The 27,042-nt window shown below is 38.7% G+C and overlaps 1 protein-coding gene and 1 pseudogene across 5 annotated transcripts; both read left to right on the top strand.

Annotated features, from left to right (window-relative positions):
• Positions 1 to 89: 89 nt before the first annotated feature.
• Positions 90 to 25,880, top strand: CASP10 (caspase 10). 5 transcript variants are annotated; one of them, XM_011369166.2, is made up of 9 exons: positions 90 to 341; positions 1,666 to 2,019; positions 3,198 to 3,291; positions 10,659 to 10,794; positions 14,315 to 14,436; positions 19,829 to 19,891; positions 21,447 to 21,561; positions 22,469 to 22,961; positions 25,474 to 25,880. In XM_011369166.2, exons 2-9 carry the CDS (start codon positions 1,667 to 1,669, stop codon positions 25,610 to 25,612), a joined length of 1,515 nt encoding a protein of 504 aa, XP_011367468.1. In that variant the 5' UTR covers positions 90 to 341; position 1,666; the 3' UTR covers positions 25,613 to 25,880. The 5 variants fall into 5 exon arrangements, with proteins under 5 accessions (XP_011367468.1, XP_023391766.1, XP_023391765.1 ...); XM_023535998.1 differs by lacking the exon at positions 90 to 341 and adding an exon at positions 1,275 to 1,420 and having other exon boundaries at positions 21,450 to 21,561; XM_023535997.1 differs by lacking the exon at positions 90 to 341 and adding an exon at positions 1,275 to 1,420.
• LOC111745120 lies at positions 9,504 to 9,622 on the top strand (annotated as a pseudogene).
• Positions 25,881 to 27,042: the final 1,162 nt, after the last annotated feature.

The following is a 27,042-nucleotide window of genomic DNA, read 5'->3' as shown; positions in this document are numbered from 1 at the left end:
GCCCTTGGCTTTACCTGGGGGAATTGCGAATTCTATACTGAGAAAATTGTGAACTTGCCTTTAGGAGACGCTGTTTATCAGGACGATCCTAACTCCAGGAAAGGGGAGGCGAAAAGGCCATGACAACACCAGCAGGAACTTAATATCAAGTTACTCAAACCAGAAGAGCCAGTTTTCACTTGCACAGCCAGTGACTAGTCTTGAGCTCTCTTCCCGCGCAAATGGGAGCTTCCTTGGAACATGGAGTACGGAAAGGATCGTCATTTCTTTAAAACGTTTTTTTCAGGAAATTTCCCCAAGAACTATTTGTTTCCAGAGGACCAGTGGAATTTGATTTGAAGGTATGTGATTAACGCCTTCCCTCTCCCTGCCACCCTCCACTGGGAGTTTGCACTCCAGCTTTTCCCTTGCTTCATAACATAGAAACTTGCAAAAACTCTCATTTTCAGCAATGGCACTATTTCTGCCTAAATTTATTAGCCTTCCCAGGGAAAATGAAAGTTTAAAAAGGCCCAGGAAGCCTCCGACACAGCCTTCTACTGGCAGAAATATGCTAGTCTGCAAACAAGAGACAAAGTCTGGCAGACTCACCAAAGCTGGAGATTTAGAATCTTCAGGAAAATTCAAGGCAAACGTATGATGTGTTGAAATAAGATTGTATCACCAAAAAACCCAATCATTTGGTTTCTAGCTTCACAGGGCTGTTAGAAGGGAAGACCTCATGGCATTTTTTTTTTGGTTTCTTTTTTCTAACAATAAAAATAATATATGTTTATTGCATAAAATTTGAGAGGAACTTGAATAGGAGCTCAGAAAAATTTACATTATCTATAATTATACCACCTAGATACAACCACTCTTTTGTTATTTGTTTTGTTTTTTCCTATGTTCTCTTTCCTTAGGAAGTAGTTTCTTGTTTCTAAATAACCAAGTCTTGCATAATGAATATATACATTACAGAATGAATAATTACATCGAAGAATTTTATCAACTTATTGCTCCTCTGAACAGAATGAAATTTAATGGAAAATGCAAGGTTTATGAACTGGTCAGTTGGAAATATTGACTTAGGTAATTTGTGACTTCCTACACTGACCTGAGCAACAATTGTATAAAACATTCCCTTTATTTCTGGGGTCTAGGATTACGGCTTCTCTTTCTGTGGGATACAGACTTGCCCTGTTATGGTCAGCAATGTTATCTCGTTGTTCTTAGGTTGCTAGACACTTCAGAAATATAAATCTCCAGATGGCTTTATTTCTAAAATGTAGGGCGTAAATCTAAGTGCTCTTTTTGCCGTTTGGTGGGAATGAATTAGCAGCTCCGACCCGGAAGAACTCCAACCGGGAGAAATTGTGCTGAGTCGTCCTCCCTTTTAACTGGCACCCATGGGGGACATTTTGATTTCAGAGAAATCAGGGTAAATGAGTTCCAATAAAAGCTCCCTCCAGTCTTCTTAAAGGATTAGCATACAAGAATTGAGGTTGAGATTTCTGGGCTATAGCTTTTTGAAGTAATTTTTATTTCAGTAATTTTTACTTTTCAGCATTTCTAGGCAAGTCTAGTGCCTGGACCAGAGGAGGCTGAACTGGGAGAGGGCCTGGGAAGCTGAGGTGCCCTGTGTCTTTACTCTCTAACGTGCTGTCCTATCTCTGCCTCTCTCAGAATGGCCGCGGCATCTCAAGGCCTGAGTATGAGTTCCAGTTCACATGATAATGGTAGAGAGAACTTTCGCGAGAGGCTTCTGGATATTGATTATAATCTAGGAGATCTAGAGGTGGAGCAACTAAAGTTTCTCTGCCAAGACCTCGTCTCCCGCAAGAATCTGGAGAAATGCAGCTCGGCCTCGGATATTTTTGAACATCTGTTGGCAGGGAAGCTGCTGAGTGAGGAAGACCCCTTCTTGCTGGCAGAACTCCTCTATATCATCAAGCAGAACTCACTGCTGAAGTACCTCCACTACACCAAAGAGCAGGTGGAGAATTTGCTGCCCACGAAAAGGAAGGTGTCTCTGTTCAGGTGAGGAGGGGGTCTGTGATCAAGACAGGAGAATTTTCCATTTAGTAGTGTCCATTCAGGCCATTGGACTTTGAAAGGAGGCTGGGATTGAGAACTTTTTCTTACCTACCTCCTTGTATGATACATTGATTCTAACCTGGAGATTTCTCAGCTCTAGATGGTAACGAGAGGAGAGGTTGGGCTTCTCTGGGCCTGGTGGTGGCTTCCCTTAGTTTTGTTTCTCCCTGCCAAGAGAAGCCCACCTCAGCGTAATAGGCCTACGCTTTTTTCTTTTCCAGCCTGTGCACTTTCAGACAGTCCCTTCTGTGAGCCACTGGGTGTGTCCATCCATATTCAGTGATTTGAGAAAAGAGGAATGCATACTTGATACCAAATAAACCAAGTTAAAAAGATGTGTCTCTAGGATAGAGAGGGTCATCATTTATGCCATATCCAGTTACATTTTTGGGTGAAACCCAGAGAAGTAAAGTAGAGGGATCAGGCTGATCATGGGTCAGTCTTAGACAACACTGTTTTAATTGTTCCCTGACACAGTATCTACAGAGAATCTCACAAGGAGGAGCCTCTGAAGTGTTATTTTATCTAATCACTTGGGCAATTACATCCTTCAGGCCTTAACACTTGAACTGGCTCCCAGAATCTGAGCTATTCTTGGGTCAGTGAGAGAATTCTGGAAGTCATTATTTCCTCTCTGCTGCTTAAACAACTGAGAAATGATCTCTGACATTTGGAGGTATTTGTATGTGAATGACATATTTAGTTTTTCTGGTCACCCATTATATGACTATCCATAAGGTGGGGAAGTCTGCTTTTCAACAGTGGACTTTATATTGACCGGCATCAGGTTCTCTCTGACAAGAGCCTATAACATAAGCCTGAATTTCGAGAATGGAGTCAGGAGATGGGAGGTCATGCCAAAATTGTGTTTTCTGCTTTCTTCACACTGGACTTGGAATCAGAAATCCTGCCCCCTAATGCTTACTGTGTTATCTTAATTTAATAGGTCACTTTGAAACTGAAAGTTGTAGTTTTTGAATCTATAAAATGGGGTTAATAATTATCTACTCAGAGGGTTGTAATCATTTACATGAGAGAGAACGTTTGTAAAAGCACTCAATTTACTCTGTTGTCCTCTGCAAGTGTGAGGATTCATTTGTCTCTTTGGGTGTATGTCTTAGAAACCTGCTCTACGAAATGTCAGAAAACATCGACTCGGATATCTTAAAGAGCATGATCTTCCTTCAGAAGGAATCAATGCCAAAAATGCAGATGGTGAGTAGGTCATATACAATGGAGTCTTTGTGTACCTTGACTCACTCGGTGTTTGAGAAGATGCTGGAAAGTGTTTTTGAGATGTATTTTTTTTGCTGGAGACGGTATCATACAACAGAGAGGAGCATCGATTTCAGCGTCACGTGGGCCTGGTTCTACTAGCAGCTCCTCTACACACGAGGCGAGTGCCAGAATATCTCTGAGTCTCCATCTTCTCATCTGTCCTTGTTGTGGGCAATCATACTGTTTCCTTCAAGGACTATTGGAAGGATTAGAGAAAATAACGTTCATAAAGCGTTAGCACGTGGCCCAGATTTGGCACACAGTAACCAACCAGTATCCACTGTGTTTTATGATACAGAAATGTTCAGGGCACAACAAAGAAATGAGAAGGTGGGAAATAATAGCAGAGTGGGAATTAGCCATCTGTCGTCGACATTAATTGAAGTTTGTGAAGGAGCTTTGTGTCCTTTTCAATGGAGTTTGCAGTGTCTCCCATGTAAGGTTTCTGTGAAAATCAAATGATACAGATGTTTGAGAATGTGCTTTGTAAAGTGCTGTATAGGTGCTTTGAAGTAATAATGATGTGTTTAAAATTAATATAATGCTATTTGTTAATATTGCTGCTATATTGGTTACATTTAAGGGCAGGAAAATAGCTGCATGTCTCTCTTCCAGGCCTCAATACTTTATATTTTTTCTTTTGACTCCAGTAACAGCTTGTGTCAAGCAAGTTAGTTAATTTGAGAAGGGGCCAATATTCAAATTTTACCCTGTAACATTAATTGTGTTATTCAGTTGTTATTTTTATTAGATTTTAAGTTAGGTAATGTTTGAAAACACACAAAAAATAACATGTAACATGTATGGAAGTTATGTAATGCTAAGTAAACAGCCATGAATTTCCCTATCCAACTTATGGATGAGAACATCACCAATGGTCTTGAGCCTACATGTGTAGCCCTTTCATATCATATTCTCTCCAGATCAATTGATATTGACAAATAACTTAGATTTTTTTTTTTTTTTTTTTTAAGAAAAATCACTGAGGAAAGGGAAGCTGTTTTACATGTGGTAAAACATGTGACAGGTCAAACAAATGAGGGCAATGATAGTAATTCATGTTCTCTGGTGTCAGATTTGTAGCAGGTTAATTCTCTGTTTTGGCCACAATCTTTGAGTCTTCCCCTTTTCAGAACCTTCAGAGATTTTAGCCTCTTGTACCCTTTGATTGGTTATCTCTTGAGGCTCTTCATTCCTGAAGATTTGTTGTGAGTTCTTTGGGGGTAGGAACCGATTCTTACTCATCTTACAGCCCTAGAACCTTGCAGAATCTGTTACAAAATGATGCTTTGAATGAAGGCACGAATGAATGGAATGATGCAATCTTCCCTTTTCTCTTCCCATCTGAGAAAATGGCCTGAACACTTTCTGTTTATGTGATTTTACAATGAATAATAGGGGGTACGGGGGTATATTAGCAGGATGAACCAAACCACCATGATGGGGATGTGCAAAGATATAACATTCTCATAGTTGTTGCCCTTGGTTAGAATCTATTAATTTTCTTCCTTAGACAGCCTCTTTTGATATCCTCTTGTTTTTGTTTCTTACATTCTTTTCCTTTGTATCTTTTTATTCTTTAAAAACCCCAACAAAATATGAATACAGAAAATGACACAAAGCAAACATACAGCTTAATGAATTATTATAAGGCTAATCTCCTTGAAACCACCACCCAGATCAAGAAATTGACTTTTGGCAACCACTACAAAAATGCCTTCACTTGCACTATCTCAAACACAGTCTCTTCCTACTGCCTAGAAGTTAATACTGTCCTGGCTTTTATAGTAACCACGTTCTTAAGTTTCCTTATGATTTTATCGCTTTCTTGTGCATCTCTAGACTTCAATTTAGTCTTGACCAGTTTTCCTTTTGAGTATCTTTTAGTCCAGAGGTTAAACTCCCCTCCCCCCATCACTTTATTTTTCTTAAAATTTAATCTGTTGAAGATCGCCAGGACAATTGGCCCGTAGAATTTCCCCCAGTCTAGGTTTTGCTGATTTTGTGCATTTGGTGCAGTTCAGCATACTCCTCTGTCTTCTGCGTTTCCTGCAAATTCGCAGCTGGATTCAGAGTCTTCATCAGACTCAGGTTCGATCGTTTTGGCAAGATTACAGTAGTCTCGTGTTGCGTTCTTTCGTTGGGAGGTACACATTCCTGGTTTTCTCTCTTTTTCAGTATTAGCAACTGTTGATGTTCATCAGTTTTATATGTTGATTCTCTAGAGGTTGCAAAATGGAGATATTCATATTCTATCATTTTGTTTTCTCTTAATCTACTATTTGGTAACTAGGCCATACAGTTTATATATAAATCCTTGATTCTTTCTTTTAGATAAAAATGTTCAAAATAATTGACTGGTTTTCTGTTATATTCTGAAAGTGACCCATTATAACAAAAACATAAATTTTAACTCATGGATTTAATGGGTTTCAGTTCATGGCTTCATGAATTCATACTGCTTTTTCAAGTCAAATTCACGTTTGTAATTAACCTCTTCTATATTATACCTGTATCTTCTTTTTTTCCTACTAGTAGGTCCTCACATCATAGAAGATGATAGAATTAGTAACAGATAATTTGCTTTATCCCACATTGTACATATGACACTCTCAGAATATCATGTTAATACTTTTACTACCAATATGATTATTCACAACTGTTGAAACATTTATTTTGCATGTGCTAAACCCATTGCCTCTCAATCTGGGTTTTTAGGGTTAATATATATGTTGTCAGAGAATATAGCCACTATATACTACCCTCTCTTTTAAATTTTTATTTATTTTATTTTTGTACTCTCTTAAATCTTCATTAAGTCTTCTTTCTACAAGTAAATATGTATGTGAATGGAAACGTAGAACACCTTACCAAGGTCATTTTTGTCTTTCTAGAGACTGTATGCATTTAGAATCCTTTCTTTTTGGCTGAGAGGTATTTAGGCCCTCCTCCGCTGGCTGATAAAGAATTTATTTGTGTTAAAAATGTTTTGCAATTTCAAAACCCATCTGTATTTCCATACCAGGGCTTAATAAGCCTGCATTATAAATATGTGATATATGTGCAGTAGACCTCCTTATCTGTTGTTTCTCTTTCCACCATTTAAGTTAGCTCTGGTCAACTCTGGTCTGAAAATATTAAATGAAAAATTCCAAAAATAAACAATTCATAGATTTTAAATTGTGCATTGTTGTGAGTAGTGTGATGAAATTTGTCACTTGGCCATTCTGTCTAGCCAGGGATGCAATCATCCCTTTGCCCAGCATCTCTGCACTGTATGTACAGTACAATGAGATATTTTGAGAAACCGTATTTGAATAACTTTTACTACAGTATGTTATTATAGTTATTTTATTTTATTATTAGGTGTTGTTAATCTCTTACTGTGCCTGATTTATAAATTAAACTTTAGCATAGATGTGTATGTATAAGAAAAAACAGTATTTTTAGGGTTTGGTACTATTCAAGGCTTCAGGCGTCCACTGGAGGACTCAGAACATATTCCTCCGAGGATAAGGGAGGGCTACTATATAATACACACACATATAGCCAAAGTGTCCACAAGTTATTGGAGAATAAAAAATGGGGGGAGGGGTTGTTTCAGATAATGTTTTGATATGCTTGTGTTTACATTGGTGCAAAGCAATGATATACTCAAATGACAGAATTTACCTTAAATGCAGAATTTCTCAACACTAGAAGAGATTCCTGTAGTTTGAAAAGCTCTCTAGGTTATTCTGTTAATACTCTCTCTGAGCTTTGGGCATCCTTTCACAATTATTTCATTCTCCGGATTTATAAGTAAAATGAGATTACTTTCTATTGTTACACCTCTCCACATGTCTTGAGCAGAAGTCCTCACTGCTCACAGTGGGGTAGGGGATGGGGAGAAGATTTATAAAAGGAGCTCCGCATATGCTCAATACTGAGCCATGATTTTCCACTAAAAAAAGTTGGGGAATGTATTTCTACCTCTGTGATTTTCACAGGTCCTAGATCTCTGCTTGAAGGCATTTGTGGCTACAGAAACATTTTTGTGGTCAGAAACATTTCAAACATTTCTCACCCGCTAAATTTGCTTTTAAATAATCAAAAGCCCATGCTCAGGTAGTCAGATGATTTTGTTTTTCTCACCTGGTACAACAGTAAAAGAAGAAGTGTTTGATGGCATAGAACTGTGGAATTACGTGGTCAAATTCAGGAAAACTGCACTTCCTTCCTGGATTTCAAATGATCTCAACTTTATTCTGAAGGAGATCTAATTCTTCAAGTCAGAATCGTGGCTGAGTTGTACAACTCAGATAATCCAGATTGATCTCTATGGGATTTGGGGATCAGGCCAGCCTTCCGAAATGTGTAAAGGACAATCTCTAAGCCACCCAGATGAGTTTCCATACTAGGGCTTAATAAGGTTGATTTATCTGCAATTCCAATTGCAAAAGATTTTATCATAGAAATAACTTCGTTACCAGCCAGTGGAGAAGGGCCTGAACACTCCTCAGCCAAACTGCAAGGTTTCTAAATTCATATGGTCCCTCTAGAGGGATAAAAATGACCTACGTAGGGTGCTTTAGGTTTCTTCTTGATAGCTTTCATTCAAACTTGTAACACTATAGCTGCCTTCACACTCCCTGAGAGACCCAAACAACTGTCAGGAAATTCGATCTCGGTGTAACATTCAACACAGAAGGTCGGTGTAAAGGAAACCACACCTAAATTTACTTGTTTTTAGCAAAGAAGCAGAGCAAAAGAGCTTTCAGACACTTCCTGCCAATATTTGCCAGGGTAGTGTTCTTTTATTTTAAAATTTTTAATTATAGTTGACATACAATGTATTAGTTTCAGGTGTACAACATAATGATTTAACATTTATATACCTTATGAAGCAATCTCCATAATAAGTCTAGTAACCGTCTGTCACAGGGTGGTGTTCTAAAACTAGAGTAGTGTACAGACTCCATTTAAAGTGTGTGTGTGTGTGTATCTGTGTCTGTGTCTGTGTATGAAATGTATCATTCACTAAACATCTGATAAACTTTCTTCAAAGTATAATGAAATTTCATCATTGCTTCTGGAATCATGTCTTAGCCCTTTTTCTTTCTCCTGGAAGGATATTATCAAGATAAGAGTTTCTGTTTTGAGGGTCAGAGACAGCTCATTTGCACATAACCTACCACTGCATCTTTGGGACTTCCCCACAATGTTTGCCCAGTTGATCAACTCTGGATGAATCTTCCTTCACCATCTCCCCGCTCCTGCTTTAATCTCTGGTCAAGCTATTGGAGTGCTGGGGCTACAGGTGGAGACATACACACCTCTTTGCCTTTTTGGTTCTCCTACCTGCGTCTGAAATTTCTTGAAAATTTATAATCTCTTTTTTGATCAGATGAGTTTGTAACTCTGGCCTTTCCCTTGGTTGTTGGCATTCAAATACCTTCTTTGAAGATACACACACACATACACACACACACCAGATACATGCACTCTAATTAACCCTTCCTCAGCCTATATTACTGTTCTAACTTCCTCCTTCCCTCTACTGCCAAACTTTTTGAAACAATAGTCTACACACTTTCCGCTAATGCAACTATCGGTCACATTACAATACATTTCAATATGGCTTCAGCTTCCATCCCTCCAATGAAACTATTCTTGCTGAAGCCACCACGAACCTCTGCATAACCAGAGTTTTAGTTTCTCATCATTTTCTCCATGTGGGTTTTTTTTTCCCCCGCCTGGAATGTCCTTTTCCATGTCGGCAGTGAAAGCCTAGTTATCCTTCAAGATGCAATTTATGTTTCATCTTTCATGTGCAGCTTGTGTGAAGCCTACTATGTAGAAAAGATGAGTGATAGATAAATGAGTGGGATCACCATTTGAAGTCATCTTTGACTCTTCATTTCTTCACCTACTTCTAACTGATCTCCAAAACTCACAAGATGATATTTTGGAAATGTTCTTAAATGCAGTGGCACCTCTGCATTTCCGCCATGAGCTTTGGGCCAGGTCTTGATCATCTCTTCACCGGCATATTTAATCTTCCTAACAATATTTTCTCTCTAATCCATTTCCTCCTCTAACCTCTCCCCAATACTTCTATTTGAAAACAAATCTGTTCATGCTACTATTCTTAAAAACTACTGCTGGGAGTCTACGGCCATGCCACCCTGAACATGCCCGCTCTCGTCTGATCTCAGAAGCTAAGCAGGGTTGGGCCAGGTTAGTACTTGAATGGGAGACCACCTAGGAATACCAAGTGCTGTAGGCAATAAAAAAACAAAGCAAAACAAAAAAACCCCACTATTGCTGGCACTCCTTGCCCCATGGGACTCTTGCCTAAATTCCTCTCATGGTGTGTGTGTTCCTTCACAGTTTGATACCAGCTCACCATTCCAGCCATGACCTAGCTCTCACTCAAAATTTGTACTCAAGTCTCCTTCTCAATACTTCTGAACATACTGTCCCTTCTCAACTGTTCAACTCCTCAACATATTTGGAGACCTCTTCCCCAGTTCTCACTCTGCTGATGCTTATGTATATAGTCAGATAGTGTTCAGTATTCACTTTCTGGGTAGTTTCTCTTTTCTGGGGGCTCTAATATAGTTTTGTTCATGTACTTCTTTTTTTTTTTTTAAACCAGCTTAATTGAGAAGCCTTAATCATTAAAAATATTATGGTGCCTTCAATCTCATATATAATTCAATATTAAAATAACACTAGCCAATTTGCAGTTTTTCCCGGGAGTACATAAGAGACTTTTTTCTTTTAAAATAGCAAATATAAAATTCTTTCAAAACATTTTACTCTCATTTATTTCATTGGTGCCTCTGTTTTGCTGCTGCCCTACTCTATTATGTCATCTACAGCTGTGAGTTAGAGGCAGTACAGCTGAATGGTTAACAAGAGCGACTTTGACATCAAACTGCCAAGGTCGAAACACCGGCTCTGCCACTATTGGGTCTGTGACCTTGGACAAGTTATTGAACTGCTTTGTGCCACAGTTGCTTTATCTTTAAAATGGAGATTATAATAGTATTTACCTCATCGGATTATGTTTGAGGTTATTATACAGCAAGCACTGCCTGGTATGTAGTGAGAGATATATTTGGTATCTGGTATTAATACATTGTATAGAGAGTTACTTGGTAATGCCTATTCCTCATACTATTGAATTCCTCAGAGATAAACACTGTACCTTATTTATCAATGGAAAACCTGGTGCCCAGTGGCCACACAGGTAGTGTTTAATGAATAAATGAATAATCAGTAGGTAAGTAAATGTAACTCCATCGATTCTCTTGCAGACCTCTCTAAGTTTCCTGGGACATCTGGAGAAACAAGCTCAAATAGGTGAAGATGATGTGAAGGTGCTAGAGGACCTCTGTGCAAAAGTTGCACCTAGTCTTGGGAGAAAGATAGAAAAATATAAAAAAGAGAAAGGTAACTAATTTATGCTTGCTTGCACCAGACCATAGGAATTCTTAAAGTGATTGGTCATGTATGATATTTACTCATTACTCTGATAATATTCTCTTGGGAGAGCCAGAACTCTCCTGCATTTGTTAACTCAACACATATTTATTGAATGCATACTTTGTACTAGACACAGTTTTAAAAGTTCCTCTTGGGAACTTATATTCTACTGGGGGAAAGTAGTTTTAGACAAATGTCTTCATCTCATTCTTATATGGGAGGGAGAGTATAGAAAATCATTTTGAATGAAATAACATAAAAATGGAGACAGGATAGCACAGGGATTAAGAGTGATATCTATGGAGTCAGATTGCCAAGACTCTGTTTATTAGTGGTGTAGTGGCCCTTTCTTTAGCATTTCTATGTCTCACTTTCCCTATCTATAAAGTGGAGATAATGATAGTACTTACCTACTGGTTTTCTTTTGAGGGTAAGAATTTTATAATTCCTATAATACATGTCTGGCTAAGAGTTAAGCATTTCAGTATGTGTTACTATCTTTGTCAGAGAGGAAAGTCATGAAAACTTTCATATTCTCAGAAATTTCTATCAGAGAATTATTGCTATTATTATTATTTAGTCTGTCTTGTAAAGGTAGTATTGTTGTGATATTACATAGAGGTAATAGCACGGGGAAGAAATCAAACCTGGCTGCCTCCCCATTTATCAATATGCAAAAATTTGTGTTTTTCCTAGTCAATTTCTCCACTGTTAAACAAGAGCTATAAATAAAAACTCATGAATATATTCATGAAGCTTTTATGCCACACCCATATGTTAGTTCAGAGAGTCAATCTAATGTGCAAATTCCTATTAAAAACAAAACTAGCCAAAAGGAAACTTCTAAGAATTCTATAAATATAAAATGAATTATGGAACAAAATATATTGTTGTTAAACTGGTAAAATCTCAAGCCATAACTGAAGCAATGAATAAATGTATAATTTAAGTAAAAGTTCTAAAGAATAAAAACAAGTCTTCTAACCGTCAAGGAATCAAGTGAGAAATTGAAAGCAGGAAGTCGATGTTGAAAATATATTTGGAGTCCTCACTTGAACTCTGATCACTGAGATTTTTTTTCCTAATCACATTGCTATTTTCCTGCAGTGTAGTAGCCCACACAAAGTAAACATGGGGCAGATAGGTTATTTTTGGATATTCGAACTCTGCAGAAGTCACTCTAGTTTTTATGTAGTAAATGTCTCCATAAGTCTCCAGCACTGATCTTTATTTCAGAAGAAATAAACACTTCTGGAACACTTCTGATCCCAGATGTGTGGGGTGTTCCACACCAGATAATTTTTCCTGTTTTCCGTGGACACCAGCATGGGATGTCCTACATTAAACTCAGTTCTGGCGCTAACCAGAGTTAGCACAGACTTTAACTAAATCGAGTTCATAACTCAGTCTCCCAAGACTGCCTCCCACTTCAGACATCAAGTCTTTAGACTAAGTAGTGAGTCCCCAGATTACCCATTGCTTCTGTCCAACTTGGCTACAAACTTGGGGTTCCCATGACTCCCTCCTCGGGTTGAATAATTTGCTAGAATGGCTCACAGAACTCAGGAAGACAGTTTACTTACTAGATTACCGGTTTATTATAAAAGGATACAACTTAGAAACAGCCAAATGGAAGAGATGCATAGGGTAAAGTGTGGGGGAAGGACGCGGAGCTTCCATGCTCTCTCCAGACGGTTAACCCTTCCCACACCTCCACATGTTCACCAACCCAACGAACCACTTCAGTTAAGGTTTTCTATAGAGGCTTCATATGTAGGTATGATGGATTAAATCATTAGCCATTATGATTAATTCAACCTCTAGCTCTTGTCCCCTTCCTAGAGGTCTGCAGGTAAGGCTGTAAGTTCCTCTGATCACATTGTTGGTTCCCCTGGCAACAAGCCCCCATCCTGAGTCCTCATCCAGGAGCCCTCAACCACTAGTCATCTCATTAGCATACAAAAGACATCACTTCAGAGATTCCAAGGGTTTTAGGAGCTGTGAGCCCTGAAAGGGAGCAGAGACCAAATATATATTTATTATTACATATAGGTGTCAATCAATATTTTAATAGTGACTTTCAACAATCCTAAGAGTTTGGGCCTAATTCTGCCATTTAGGATGAAAGACTAAAGGGCTATCTTTTTAGATAGTAGGTATGCAGATTTTAGACTTTTCTGTAAGTATGATCCTAAGACAAAGTTCGTTGCCTTCGATTAGGGCACAAGCTCTATTTAAGAACAACCTGGATAACTTTCTGAGTTTTTTTGAGTCTGGTGTGCTTTAGTATTTTAAATTTATTATTAAAAATGTGTATACAAAATGTGTAAAAATAAAATAATGACAACCATACAAACTGTATAAGGTAAAAGTTTATCTCTTTTTCTTTTTTCCTTCCTCTCCAGAGATAACCACTGTTTGGAGTATATTTTTGTAGCCTTTCTGGGGTGTGTGTGTGTGTGTGTGTGTGTGTGTGTGTGTGTGTGTGTGGCTAAAACAACATTTATTTCTCACAGCTCTGGAGGTGAGGAAGTCGAAGATCAAGAAGTTGGCAGATTCACTTTCTGGCTTGCACAAAGCCACCGTCTCACTCTGTCCTTACACGGGGAGGAGGAGGGAAAGTTGGGGGAGGGAAAGTTGGGGGAGGGAGCGGGAAGGAAGGTAGAGAGAGGGGCTGAGCGAGAGCTAGCTCTGGTCTCCCTTGCTCTTCTTAAAGGGATACTAATCCCATCATGAGGATCTCCTCTAAACCTAATTACCTCCCAAAGGTCCAACCGCCAAATACTGTCACGTTGGGGATTAGGGCTTCAATATTGTACCCTTTCTTCTTTAAAGGGACAATTGTGTGTGTGTGTGTGTGTGTGTGTAGATTAATATATATTTAACTAAGATCATGCTAATCACATTCTATAACTTGCTTTATTCTTACCTAATATATCTGACATTTGCCCATTTATATAATGTAGAAATAACTCATTCTTATTAACGGTTCCATAGAAATACATTTTATGTACATATCATTTATTTAATGACCACTTTTAGATTTTTTTTTCTTTCTTTCTCTTTCTTCTTTCCATTTTTCTTTTTCTTTTTGCTATTATAGTCTGAGTTCTGGTTTTATTTTTCGAGATAATGCTTTCATAATCTCTACTTGGCAATTATTTGACACATTAAGCACCATAGGTTCTGAAATAGTATTTAGTAAATATATAATAAATTTTAAGGAACTAATAAAACAATAAAAATAATAAAAACATAAAACAATAAGAAACAAAATATAATAATACAAGGCATGAAAATATAATGATGATATTTATTTATCATTATAAATTCACATTTTTCTGAGTATATGTTTAGGCCTCTTTAAGTAAACGGCACTGCAAACCTACGGGTTGCTATAAAATAAGTTCTTTTGCTGATTTGTTATCTTGGATTGCAACTAGTTAGAAGGTGATTTTTGTTTTCTTATCTGTGATTCTATTTCCAGCCTTCCAGGTAGTGACATGTCCTGTAGACAAGGAAACTGAATCATTGCCTCAAGGAAAGGAAGAAGTTTTTTCCTGTTCAGACGTTCAACAATTTCTTGGAGCCTTACCGGTAAATTCATTGGTGCGTTGGTAAATGTTTAACCACCAGCTCCACTCTTGACCCTTAGCCCCCAAGAATGAGAGAGTGAGAGAGACAGGGAGACAGACAGATAGACAGAGGCTGATTTCCATAGCTGATATCAAGTTACCAACATGATATTAACTGGATTGCAGAATTTTTGAAAATCTAACAATGGCTCTTACTAGCTGGATTGAGCTGACTCCCATACACCGCTGTGTTGTACTATGTGTCATCTCTTCTTATCTGTGGTTTGATCAGGGCTGGCTTCATGGGCATACAGCCTGTGCAGTCACATAGGGCCCATGATTTTTAATGCTTAGCTGTCACTCTTTTGAAATTCTTAATAATGTGTGAACAAGGGGCCTCGCACTTTTGTTTTGCACTGGGTCCCACAAATTATGTAGCCAGTCCTCCCCAGAGGACAAGAACTGAGTTGCTATAGTGCCCAGTGATGGAAGGATGAGTAGAGGGTGAAACATTGGGAGAAACTGCAATCTGTTCCTTAAAACATGGTTATGATACTTGGAGACATATGACATTTTTCCCTGGGATTTATGTTTCTTCCCAGCAGTCTTGGGCAGTTCTATTTTGCCATCATCTGTCAGCCTCAATGAAGTTAGCTTAGCCTTAGAGTTGTTTTTTTTTAATTGTGATAAACACAAATAACATAAAATTTATCATCTTAACCATTTAAAATGTACAGTTCAGTACTGTTAAGTACATTCACATTGTTGTGTAACCAATCTCCAGAACTCTTTTTATTTTGTAAAACTGAAACTATATTCATTAAACAAAAGCTACCCAGTCCCCAATCCCACCAGGCCCTGGCAAACATCATTCTAGTTTTTGTCTCTATGAATTTGACTACTCTAGGTACCTCATGTAAGTAGAGCCATATAGCATTTGTCTTTTGTGACTGTCATTTCATTTACTATAATGTCCTCAAGGTTCATCCATGTCAGGATTTCCTTCCTTTTAAAGGCTGAATAATATCTCATTGTGTGTATATATCACATTTTGTGTATCCATTCATCCACCCATGAACACTTGGGTTGCTCTAACCTTTTGGCAATTGTGAACAATGCTGTTATGAATATGAACATTGGAGTACAAATAACTCTTTGAGACTCTGCTTTCAGTTCTTTTGGATGTTTACTCCATAGTGGAATTACTGGATTATATGGTAATTTTGTATTTCATTTTTTGAGAAACTACTGTACTTTTATCCAAAGCAGCTGCATCATTTTGCATTTCTACCAAAAATGCACAAGGGTTCCAGTTTCTCCACATTCTTGATAACATTTATTTTCTTGGTTTTTGATAATAGCCATCCTTATGGGCATGAGGTGGTATCTCATTGTAGTTTTGATTTGCATTTCCCTAATGGTAGTGATGTTGGGCATCTTTTCATGTGCTTGTTGGCTAGTTGTATATCTTCTTTGGAGAAATGTCTATTCAAATCCTTTACCCTATTTTAATTGGGTTGTTTGTGAAAGTTTTATTTTTTATTCTCATATCTTCTTTACTACTTTCATAGTTTCATATTTTTACAGTCACAATTTTTTATTTTTAAATTTAAAAATAATTTCAACCTTACAGAAAAATTGAAAAAATATGAATAATACAAAGAACACTGTATACTGTTTACTCAGATTCACTTACCTATTGTTGACTTTCTATCCCATTTGTCTTATCTTTTGCATGCTCTATCTTTATCTAGTTATCTATATACATGAACACATAATTTTTTCTGAACTTTTTGAGAGTTACTTGCATACATCATGGCTCTTTACCTCCAAATACTTCAGCGTGCATTTCCTAAGAATAAGGACATTCTGTTACAGAAATGCAGTACAGTTATCAATGCCAATAAAGTTAAATTAATATATTACTATAAGTCAAATATCCATATTTTAATTTTGTCTGTTGACCCAATAATATTCTTTACAGCTTTTTTTCCTCTCTCTGTTACGTAATTCAATCTAGGATCATGTATTGTATTTAGTTGTCATGTTTCTTTATTCTCCTTTAATCTTGAACATTTCTACAACTTTTCTACCCCTTTTATGACATTGACACTTTTAAATAATACAGTTACCCCACTACCACCTTTTATTAGAAAATGGAACTTGCCTCATTTTTTGGTGTGCGTGGTGTGACCTCATGGTTAGATTCAAGCTATGTATTCATGGCGGTATATTACATGAATGATGTACCTCTCTCAAGGCATCACATCTGGAAGCAACGTTGTTCATCTGCTCCTCATTTATGACACTGATTTTGATTATGTGGTCAAGATGTTGTCTGATTTCTTTACTACATAGTTTATTTTATATAATTACTATTTTCCTCTTGCAACCAATAAGCAGTGGGGAGATATTTTAAGAAGCAGCAAATACTTCACTCTGCATCAAAAATTTTCCTCTAGGTTGACCATCCAATGATGGTTCTTGTGTGGTTAAATATTTTCTATATTGGTTAAAAAGCAATGATTTTCAAACTCCAGTATTCTTTCCACATTTATAAGCCAATACTCAGTAGTCTACTGTAAGCAAAAGCCCTTTTTTTTCCTCCCAAAAGTATTTTTATTTTTTGCCCACTAAACTTAATTCCATCCCCCCAGTCTTTCATCTAGTTTTGTATGTGCTCAGATACTGTTGTGTATATCACACACACACACACACACACACACACACACACACACACGTGCACATATGTGACTTGGCTCTTTGTCTCAGAAATTCAGTAGTTTCTAAGGGATGTGGCTCAGCCTTTGTTTCTAAGTGTGTGCTGCTGTTTTGCTGACATTGAATGATTCTGGCCAGGGCCAGATGAAGATAAAGATAGCTGTGATGGCGCTGGAAGTGTAGAAGGCTTTGGGAGGCAGCACCTCACATTGCATATGTTCTCATAGACCCTCAGGGTTGGAAGGTGTCTTAAAAGTTATCTAGGCAATTCTGCACCTCTCCAGGAAGTGAGGGATAAAATAATACTTGGTAACATCATCTCGTGTTTCATATTCACCTGAGAGGTTTCCTTATATAAGAGGGTAGTACCAACAATTGGATTTAATGAGAAGAAACTATTTTAAGCAGCATCCCCTAATTTGTTTAAAAAGCAAGTCTGTATTTTTGAGTGTGGCATAGGATTTTCTTATTGCACCCTGTGGAAAACAATGGAAAGAAGACCAAACATGGCCAGGCAGTGGGTCATTCATTCATTCATTCATTCATTCCTTTCTGACACAGAGACTTGGTGGATGCCAACAGAGGATGCAACATTCTCTGAGAGAGAACTAGGCAGACCTTAAAGCTTATTCTTCATCCCTGTTCTGGCTGATTTCATCGGCACAAAGAAGGAGACTAATCAAGGAAATCTGGGCAGAACCCACTGCTATATCTGTGATGTCCTTAATTCCAGGAAATTTGTCCAACTACTTTCAAAACCAGCTGTACAAACTCAGAAAACAGCCTGCCTGGTACTTGTATATCTTAAGCAGGACTCTGGGATTCCAAAGGAGGGAAATGTGCCTTGCAAAAAGAAAGGCAGGAAGTCTTTTGGAAAGTAAAACTAAACTTCCTTTGCATTTGTTCCCTCGGAGCTGAGGAATCCTGGTATTGTGCAGCTTGGGAGTGAGGCAGTGCACCTTCGATCTGAGTTGAAGATAGGTTCCCTTCCTGGTGGGCTCCAGCAGGGAGGCACCCCTAGTGACTTGGAGGTGACTTGCCTAACACCTTAAACAGATCTCCTGGTGCTGTTCACCACACAGCCAGTGGCAAAGTCAGCCCCTTCCCGGAACATCTTGGTTATGTCCCCTTTGGGGCTTTCTGTTTCAAGCTAAGAGCTGGGGTGGTGGGGGTGGGGTAGATGAGGAGGAGGATGTAGAAAAGTTGAGAGCCCTAGACTATGTTTTAATTTTGTATTTAATCATATAAAACATTTATATAGGGTCAAAGTAAAAACTAAATAGAGTACACACAGAGAAGTCTGGATTGCATCCCTGCCTCTTTCCCTCCCCCATAGATTACCATTTTTATTGGTTTTCTTATTTACCTTGTAGCTACTTTTGACAAAAACCCCACCCACATCTCCCCTAATGGAGGTTGCACACTAAAATGCTATTCTTCACCTTACTTCCTTCACGTAACAGTATCTCCTGGAGACGTGCATAGAGATTGTCTTCTGCATCCTGTGCCATTGTGGGGAGGTACCATATTTCTCTCAACCACTCCTTATTGGTGGACCTTAGGGTTATTTCCAGTCTTTAGTTATTCCAAATAATGCTTCAGTGAATAAATATCCTTGTGCATATGTCATTTCATATTCTTGCCATTGTGTCTTTGTGAACCTTCCCCTTTGGAAGAAGAGAGTTGATTCTCTTTTTGTCGTGGGCCAGTGACCTTTTCTGTGGCTGGGGATTAGGTATTTGTCCATCTCTGCATCAAGTCAAGATTTTTTTAAACAGTTTACTTTTTCAGGTTTATTATAAGGGATACAATTCAAGAACATCCCTATGAAATAGATCCATGGGATAAGACATGAGTTGGGAGTGGCAGGGAGCTTCCATGACAGCTCGGGGCATGTCTCCCTTCCAGCACCTCAGTGTGGTTTACCAACCCATCAAGTCTAGATTTTCAACCCTCATCCTGACTCTGTAAATTTCTGGCATTTTATGCATTTCCTGTTTCCTCAGTAGGAGGAGTCCTGGCAAGATGGGTCTGCAAGGAGTAATGGTAGATGTTCCTAATATACTTTTTATAACTTGGATCAGTGTGGCAGGAATAGATATATTTGATATATGCCAAGCATTTCAAGGTGACTTGGGAGAAGGTTTACCAATTAGTGGAGAATTCATTTCTTATCTCGATTCAGGGCAAGCCACTGAATGCATAGATTATACCAAGCTTTCCCATGCGAGGACGAAGAGGTGGTTTCTACTCTGGAAGCCTAGCATTGCAGTTTCTGGGGAATGCAGGCAACCCTTCAGAATTAGGTCACCTTCTGTGGGGAGGGAAGGAACCTCTGGTGAGGCTGAAGCCCCCAGTCTGGCACTGACAGAGCAGAACGTTGAGTCAGAGGGAATGTCTGGTGTGGTGCGGCTCCAGATGCTGCTTGTATTTTTCAGGAAAAAGGCAAGGGGGAGGGACTTGGCAATTGTGTGCTTAGTGCCCTGAATCCTTACCCAGAAACCATGATCTCAGGAAAATCTGCTACTGGGCTAACCTGCCTGAACAAACAGGTTTTTGGTGTAGTCTCTTTGTGATATGTAAAGTTTGTCAGAGGACACAGCTAGCAAAGAGTGGAGTTGGGATTTGAACTTGGAGCTGACTTGAGCTCACTCTTCAAAGGGCTGGATCTACTAAAATTAAACACATTTTTTTTTTTTTTTCAGTTTTGCAATTCAGGGATTTCAAAGTTTAGACAAGGCTTTTCTGGAGTGTTACCTTCTCTCAAGGTGAGGAGGAATGTACAAGTGCTCCGTCTGACTGCAGCTTGGGTCGTTTTTGCATCTCAAAACAGTGCAATCTTCAGCCAATGTTCTTAGGTCTGGGGGTTACCGGACTTACTTAGCCTGAGCTGAGCACCCAGGACTGAACCTTAACCATAGTTAATAATTAACTCAAGCTTCAGGGCCAAGGGCAGAGTTTGCTGGATTTTATTGAAAACTTGCTGGTGAGAGAAGAAAAACTTCAAGATACTTTTTCCTGTTGTTGTCCTATGACAATTAACTTGTTGGCTTCCTCTCTATGATAGATTCTTGATTCTTATTCACAGAAACCAGGAGTTTGCAGGAACACCTCAAAGCAGTGCAATCTTCAGCCAATGCCAAAAGCATGACTAAGTAATCCCAGGGCTGTGGTCTGGAAGTTTCCTTGCCCAGATTGGGTCTCTGGGCCTTTTTATTCCCTCCTTTTTCTCCTTTGTATCTGCCCAGCCTCTCTCTATCCAGTGACAGATAAATGATGACTCAACCCAACCAAGCTTTCTACCAGGAACACTTGAGCAGATTCATGTGATGCTAATGTTAACCCATCCTTTGTAAGAACATCTAAGTGTTCAGGGAAGGATATTTGAAGAGTCTGAGTATTTCTCTTTCTAAGCAACAGAGTAACCCTGGTTTCCATGGAGATGTTGGGAGCATTTGCTTACACTCTAACTTCAGAAACCAGCACGAAGATCTGGACAGTTTCTTCGGGGCTTCTTCAACTGGGGTCCAGCCTTTAATGACTTCGAAGGCTCAGAGCTCTTTGTGTCTGTCTTGGTTTTCCTTCCTTTCTCTTTGTCTGTCTTTGTCCTTCCCACTTTTTCCTGTAACTACCAGAAATGTGTTGACCTTTGACTCTGGAAGGAATGCTATTGTTCTTTCAGTCACACATACCCTTTGGATTATTTCCAGAAAGGGAAATTTCTTTTTTATTGACTGATGTCACTTCTTTTTTGCTTGGATTAAAGGTGTATCATCATTTTCAGGAGATCATTTTAGTCACACAGAGGTGCCACTGAAGCCAACTCACATAACTTGTAATCATATGCTGTTTCCAGCAGGCTTCAGGAATAATTGCATGTATTTTAAAATTCTCATTGTGAGCTCTACTAAAGAGATTACTCTGTTTTTGGAGAAATCAGATCATTCTGAATACTACCATGTGAAAAAAAATTACCATTTGATAACTTGCCTTGCTAGATCCTCACCTATGCTTTTTTCACATTGCTAATCCAAAAAGGAAGATGCTTCTGTGTAAACTCTGGGTTTGCTGAAGTTAAAATACACATTCTGTATTTAACTCTGAGAATTGACATTCTGAAGTCAAACCAAGTGAAGTCTGAATGTTAATCAGGGCTTGGCATTTCACCTTGTACATTAATCTATTAATTCTAGACCAGGACCAGGACCAAGATTTTGAGAACTTTCTGCTTTTGGTACTGATAAATGGAGTGGTTGGTTAGAAACATTAAACCTTTACAATGAGGATTCTCAAATAAGTGGTTCTATCTCTTCTTCCTTCAAGAAGTCACCTGTGTACAAGATGGATCGGAAATGTAGAGGCCAGTGCGTTATTATCAACAACCACAGCTTTACCGTTACCTCACTGTCAGAAAGACGAGGGACCCAAAAAGATGCTGGTAAGAAAGGCTGAAATGGTGTCTTGAATGCAAGTTGGTGACCTTAAAACCATTTTTTTATTTTCATATATTCTTTCTGTAGTTTTAATCTTCCATTTACATGTAAAGGTGATATTATAAATGTTTCTAAGTCTTTTATGTACCCCTAGTGTTTCAGTCCATCCAGGTTGCCTGAAACTACCAGAGACTGGGTGGCTTATACGCAAGAAACATTTATTTCTTAGAGTTTCAGAGGCTAGGAAGTCTAAGATCAAGGCTCTGGCTTTTCCGTGTCTGGTGAGAGCCTGCTTCTCACACAGCCATCTTCTCACTGTAATCTCACCTGGCAGAAGGGGCAAGAGAGCTCTTTGGGGTCTCTTTATGACCTTAACCCTATGACTTAAGCATCTCTCAAAGGTCCCACTCCTGATACCCTCAACCTTGAGAGTTAGAATTCGACATATGAATTTTGGGGAGACACAAAATTTTAGACCATAGCACCTGGGGTGTCACCAGCCTGCTTAAAGAGTGAAAAGTACCCCCGATCATTTATGACTCTCTGGTTTGGAGGAGAGCCTGCTGGAGCAGCAGGAGAAAACCTGAGTTTGAACTCTGTTTCCACCACTAACCAGGTTTGTGACTGCGGGAGAGTCATGGGGCCTCGGATCCCTCGTCTGTAAAATAGAATGAAACTCTGGCCTCTGCTGACTTAGACCGTTGTCATACCACTGTGGGTACTATAAAAAAGGCAGGTTAATTATAATATTTTATTGTTATGAAAGTAAAAAAAAAAAATTCTAACGCTTCGGCTTATTTGTGGTAAAATTTTTATAACCATAACACTGTCTGACCCTTTCATTTTATTTCATTGCACTCAATTTCATTTTATTTCATTATTTTCCTCACTTTTTTTTTTTTATTTTAACAGAGTGCCTTACACATGTGTTTAAGTGGCTTGGGTTCAATGTAAATATATATAATGATGTGACTAAAGAAAACCTGGAGGAAGTTCTGATAAAATTTCAGAGCCATCCAGACCATGCTGATGGAGACTGCTTCGTGTTCTGTGTTCTGACCCATGGGAAATTTGGAGCTGTCTACTCTTCAGATGGGGTCCTCATTCCCATTCGGGAGATCATGTCTCACTTCACAGCCCTGCAGTGCCCTGGTCTGGCTGACAAACCAAAACTCTTCTTCATCCAAGCCTGTCAAGGAGAAGAGATACAACTTTCTGTATCCATTGAAGCAGATGCTATAAATCCTGAGCCGACACACCCTCCCCTTCAAAACAGTGTTCCGAATGAGGCCGATTTCCTTCTTGGTTTGGCCACAGTCCCCGGCTACGTATCTTTTCGGCATACGACGGAAGGTAGCTGGTATATTCAATCTCTGTATAATCATTTGAAGGACTTGGTCCCAAGGTGAGAGTTTTGAGTTTTTTCATCCACCTATCTACCTATCCATCCATCCATCTATTCATCTTTCTGTTCATCTATCTGTCCACTCACCTACCCATGCATCCATGCATCCATGCATCCATCCATGCATCCATCCATGCATCCATCCATCCATCCATCCATCCATCCATCCATCCATCCATCCATCCATCCAACAAACCTGTATTGAGCATCAGCATATAAGTGGAAAGGAAGATAAATAGACTGGAACAGAATAAAAATAGACGCAGTCCTGGGCCTCAAGTTGCTCACAATCTAGAGAGATAGACAAATAGATTGAGAAGAGCATCCCCAGTGGTAAATATGCATTGTAAAGCATAGGTGTTATGGGAATTCATAACCTTACTCAGATTTGGAGGATCAGAGGAAGCTTCTAAAGATGACAAATAAATGTTAGGTAAATAATTGAAGTGAACGACATGTTGGGCAGAGGGAACAGCATGAATGAAGGCATGAAGGCCTTTTATTTGCTCCGTCATTTATTCATTTATCAGTCACTCATATTTACTGAATGCCTATGTGCTGCCCTTGGCATTGGCATTATAATATCCTTGGTCTCTTGCCATGGCTCTTACAACTTTCCTTCTGTCTCTGCCACATGCTCCTTACCCGCTACCCTGGAACTAGACCTTCACCAAGGTCCTGCCCTGGACCTCCTTCTCTGCTATCTTTCTGTAGCCCCTCTTGGCAGCTTTAGGTATACCGGGAGGCCACTGGCACCTCCATGAAAATGTCTCCAAAATTTCCATCTCTGAGTTTCTGGAGGGCAGAGTAGCTTCATTCAATTTTATATTCTTAGCATCTGATATAATATCTGATATATTGTTGAGCTTTGTAACTATTTGCTGGATCAGTGAAGGACTGAGTAAGTCAACCTCTTTTTTAAGGTCAGTCCTGCACATTTTCCACAGTCTTCCAGATATTTTAATTCTGTGTTGCCCTTGAACCTCACATCCCATATGAACAGTCCTGAATTCATCTTCTCAGCCTTCTCCAGGAGGTTCTACTTCTGAATCCCCATTTCTAGAAATGGCCACAGTGCTCTTCTGGGAATTCAGGGTAGAGAATCAGAATTGGAGCCTTGAGTCACTTAAGCTTTTCCCTCTTCTTTACCAACCTCTCCATCCCCATCATAGCCATCAAAGGCCAACGTCCTATGGCTTCAGGGATAAGGCTGTATTTATCTGGGGGATACTATGTGCGTACCATGCTGAGTATGAGCTAGGGGTATGGTTGTGAACGAGAGAAATAAAATCTCTTCTCCATGGAGTTTACAGTGCAGTGAGAAGAGACATAATAACAATGTAAGTAACTGGATATTTAAATTAATAAGATAATTTCAGGAAATGATACCTATTATGAAGAAAGCAAAACAGGATAATGATACAGAGTAGGGCCAGGGAGCTACTTGAGAAGGTGTCTTAGTAGAGGTGATATTTCAAGTGTGAATGACAAGAAGATCTGGGGACAGAGAGAACAGCTGGTGTAAAGCAGAATGAAAGGACTGAGAACCAGCAGGGCCTGCTTTCCCACCTGAAAAATAACAACAGTGATGATGAGAAGTGGTAGTAATACTAATAACACTAAAAATGATGGTCAATGGAATATTGTAGCCTGTGTTCTAAATGCTTTACATAAATTACGTATTTTAATTTTCATGGCAATCTCCCAAATGGGTTCAATTATGGTCCTCATTTTAGAGCTGAGAAAACTGAGGCATAGTGAAGTAAGTAACCTGTCTAAGACCACATAACCAGGGAGTGATTCAAACATGAGTTGTCTCAAGAGCTGTGCTTTGCTTCCAATGATATATTTTGCCCACCACTGGAACATTCTGGTATATATTGCACATGGAACTTTGACTTACTTTTCATATGGTCACATTTTGCCTTATTTTATGAATTTTGTGTGTATATCATCTTCGCTACATGTTTCATGTCTGTATTCTAAGTATTTAAGATCAAGAATTGTATCATATTTATCTTTCTATCCTCCCCAAACCAAGAATAGAAAGGGCATTATTAATAGTAGACTCTCTTTTTCTATCTCTGTCACCTATCTATCCTTTTAATCAATCTATCGTCTATCTATCTATCTATCTATCTATCTATCTATCTATCTATCTATCTATCTATCTATCATCACCTATCTATTTACTATCATCTATCTCTACCAGCTTAAATGAAAAACACGGAAAAATAATTATATGCTAAGATCTTTTGTGGACTAAATGCTTGAAAATGCAAGGTGTAATTATTATAATGTTCTTAAACACTGAATATAGAATTGAAAATTTTTATATAATTTAGCATTTCTTTTTAAATTTCAGAAGTATTTCTTTATATTTGGCAGGATTCCAGTTAGAATCTAGGCATGTTAGACTGGGAAGAAACTATATGTTTTAAGGTCTTCTCTCTAAGATCTGGTACATGGTTTTTGTCTCCTGATTGAAAATATATTTTTTTTCTGGCTGCAGACATGAAGATATCTTATCCATTCTCACTGCTGTCAATGATGATGTAAGTCGACGAGGTGGAACAAGGAAACAGATGCCTCAACCTGCTTTCACACTACGTAAAATTCTCATATTCCCTGTACCACAGGAAGAACTTTGATTATAGTAGCGAGTTTTCATTGACTCTTAGTCTTGAAAGGAACCTTGTCATCTTTTCCAATTTTCACTCAGCATAGGAATCAGATGGTGAACTGGTCTCCCCTGTCATTCTTATAATAAGAAATGCCTTGCTTGTTTCCTGACATGGCAAATTCTGTTTTCTTTCGTTCTTTTTGACAAGTCTAAACATTAGAAAACTTTCTTTATCGATGCCTTGGATTGTAATCATGGCTTTAGTTGTGCACTCTGAAAAAAAGTAATTGGCCTCAGTTTGTGTATCTGTGAAGTCAAAGCTGAGACCAGGTACATTTTAAGATTCCTCTTAGTTCTAGGAACCAATGTTCTTAGATTTCCCCTCTATATGACCACTCTTTGTTATACTTCTGTGTGACCTCTGCATGGCCTTGTTTTGGACATTGGCTGGTGACAAGACCATGGTTTGCTGACCCTCTCTCTGCTCTCCCCTTCCCAAGTCTTCTCTTCTGCACATCTACTGGGGGGAAAATTTCCTGCTTTAGAGTCTAGGAAGGTGCAAGAACTGTTTTTCTTGGGTTGGGAACTGGGTTGGCTCTTGGAAGATGACAGCTCAGTGTGAAGAGAGACACATCCAGCTACTCTGGGAACAGAAACTTGACAACTTGATGTTCCTTCCATGTTGGTCACAACCTCTCAGATGCTGGTGATGGAACGTTTTTTCAATTTCGAGAGGAATTTTTCTTTTTCAATTTTTGGAAGAAATTAAATTTTAATTCCTGGAAAGAGGGAGATTGAAGCCTTCAATTTTAGATGAAGAGGCTGAGGCCCAAGGAGGCAGAGCAATTTGCTACAATCTTTCAACCTGTTATTGTTTACATGATTTTATTTCCCATGTAAGTGAACTGGACTGTCAGGGGACATAACAGAACTTTATGAATATACAGCTGCTTGAATATACAGCTGCTCATGAAAGATGTCAGGGAGTGAAGAAAACTCTCAGTGATGCCTAATTTTATAATTATTTCTGTGAAAGTCAAATTAATTTATGGTGAACTCGCTATGAGAAATATTTGTAAGAACTTTGTTATAATGTAGCTAGTAATCACATGGGTTTGACTGTAGCTTGACAAGGAAAATGAATCTAACACATATGTCAGGATGGTCCTCCAAAACTATTGTTCATACAAGTCGAAACTAACAGCTGGTGTTTACAGTCTTTGTCCTATTGGATATGCACAGCTTTTGGCCATTTAACAGTCCTCTGCAAGTGAAGCGTGCAGTTGTACAAAGGAGAGAGCAAAGAAGAATCTGGAGATAGAAACCTTGGGTTTTGATTTTACCTTGTGATTCCCTTGTTCTGAGACAGTAGCTCAAACTAATTTTTCAAACTTTCTCTATAAAGTAGAGAAAATACTATCTGTTGGGAGGATTAAGGAATATATATATATATATATA

This window comes from Pteropus vampyrus, unplaced genomic scaffold (genome assembly GCF_000151845.1).
Source record: "Pteropus vampyrus isolate Shadow unplaced genomic scaffold, Pvam_2.0 Scaffold146, whole genome shotgun sequence".
NCBI classification, from domain to species: Eukaryota; Metazoa; Chordata; class Mammalia; order Chiroptera; family Pteropodidae; genus Pteropus; species Pteropus vampyrus.
The sequence above is the reverse complement of the archived record's forward strand: the minus strand, read 5'-3'. Positions and strand labels throughout refer to the sequence as shown.

What these genes read in the sequence shown, in the direction of transcription:
- CASP10 (XM_023535997.1), top strand. Translation starts at nt 1,389, where the DNA reads ATGGGGGACATTTTGATTTCAGAGAAATCAGG. An exon ending in AGGGACCCAAAAAGATGCTG is followed by an intron (nt 21,562 to 22,468) that starts GTAAGAAAGGCT and finishes TTATTTTAACAG; the next exon opens with AGTGCCTTACACATGTGTTT. An exon ending in TTGAAGGACTTGGTCCCAAG is followed by an intron (nt 22,962 to 25,473) that starts GTGAGAGTTTTG and finishes TTCTGGCTGCAG; the next exon opens with ACATGAAGATATCTTATCCA.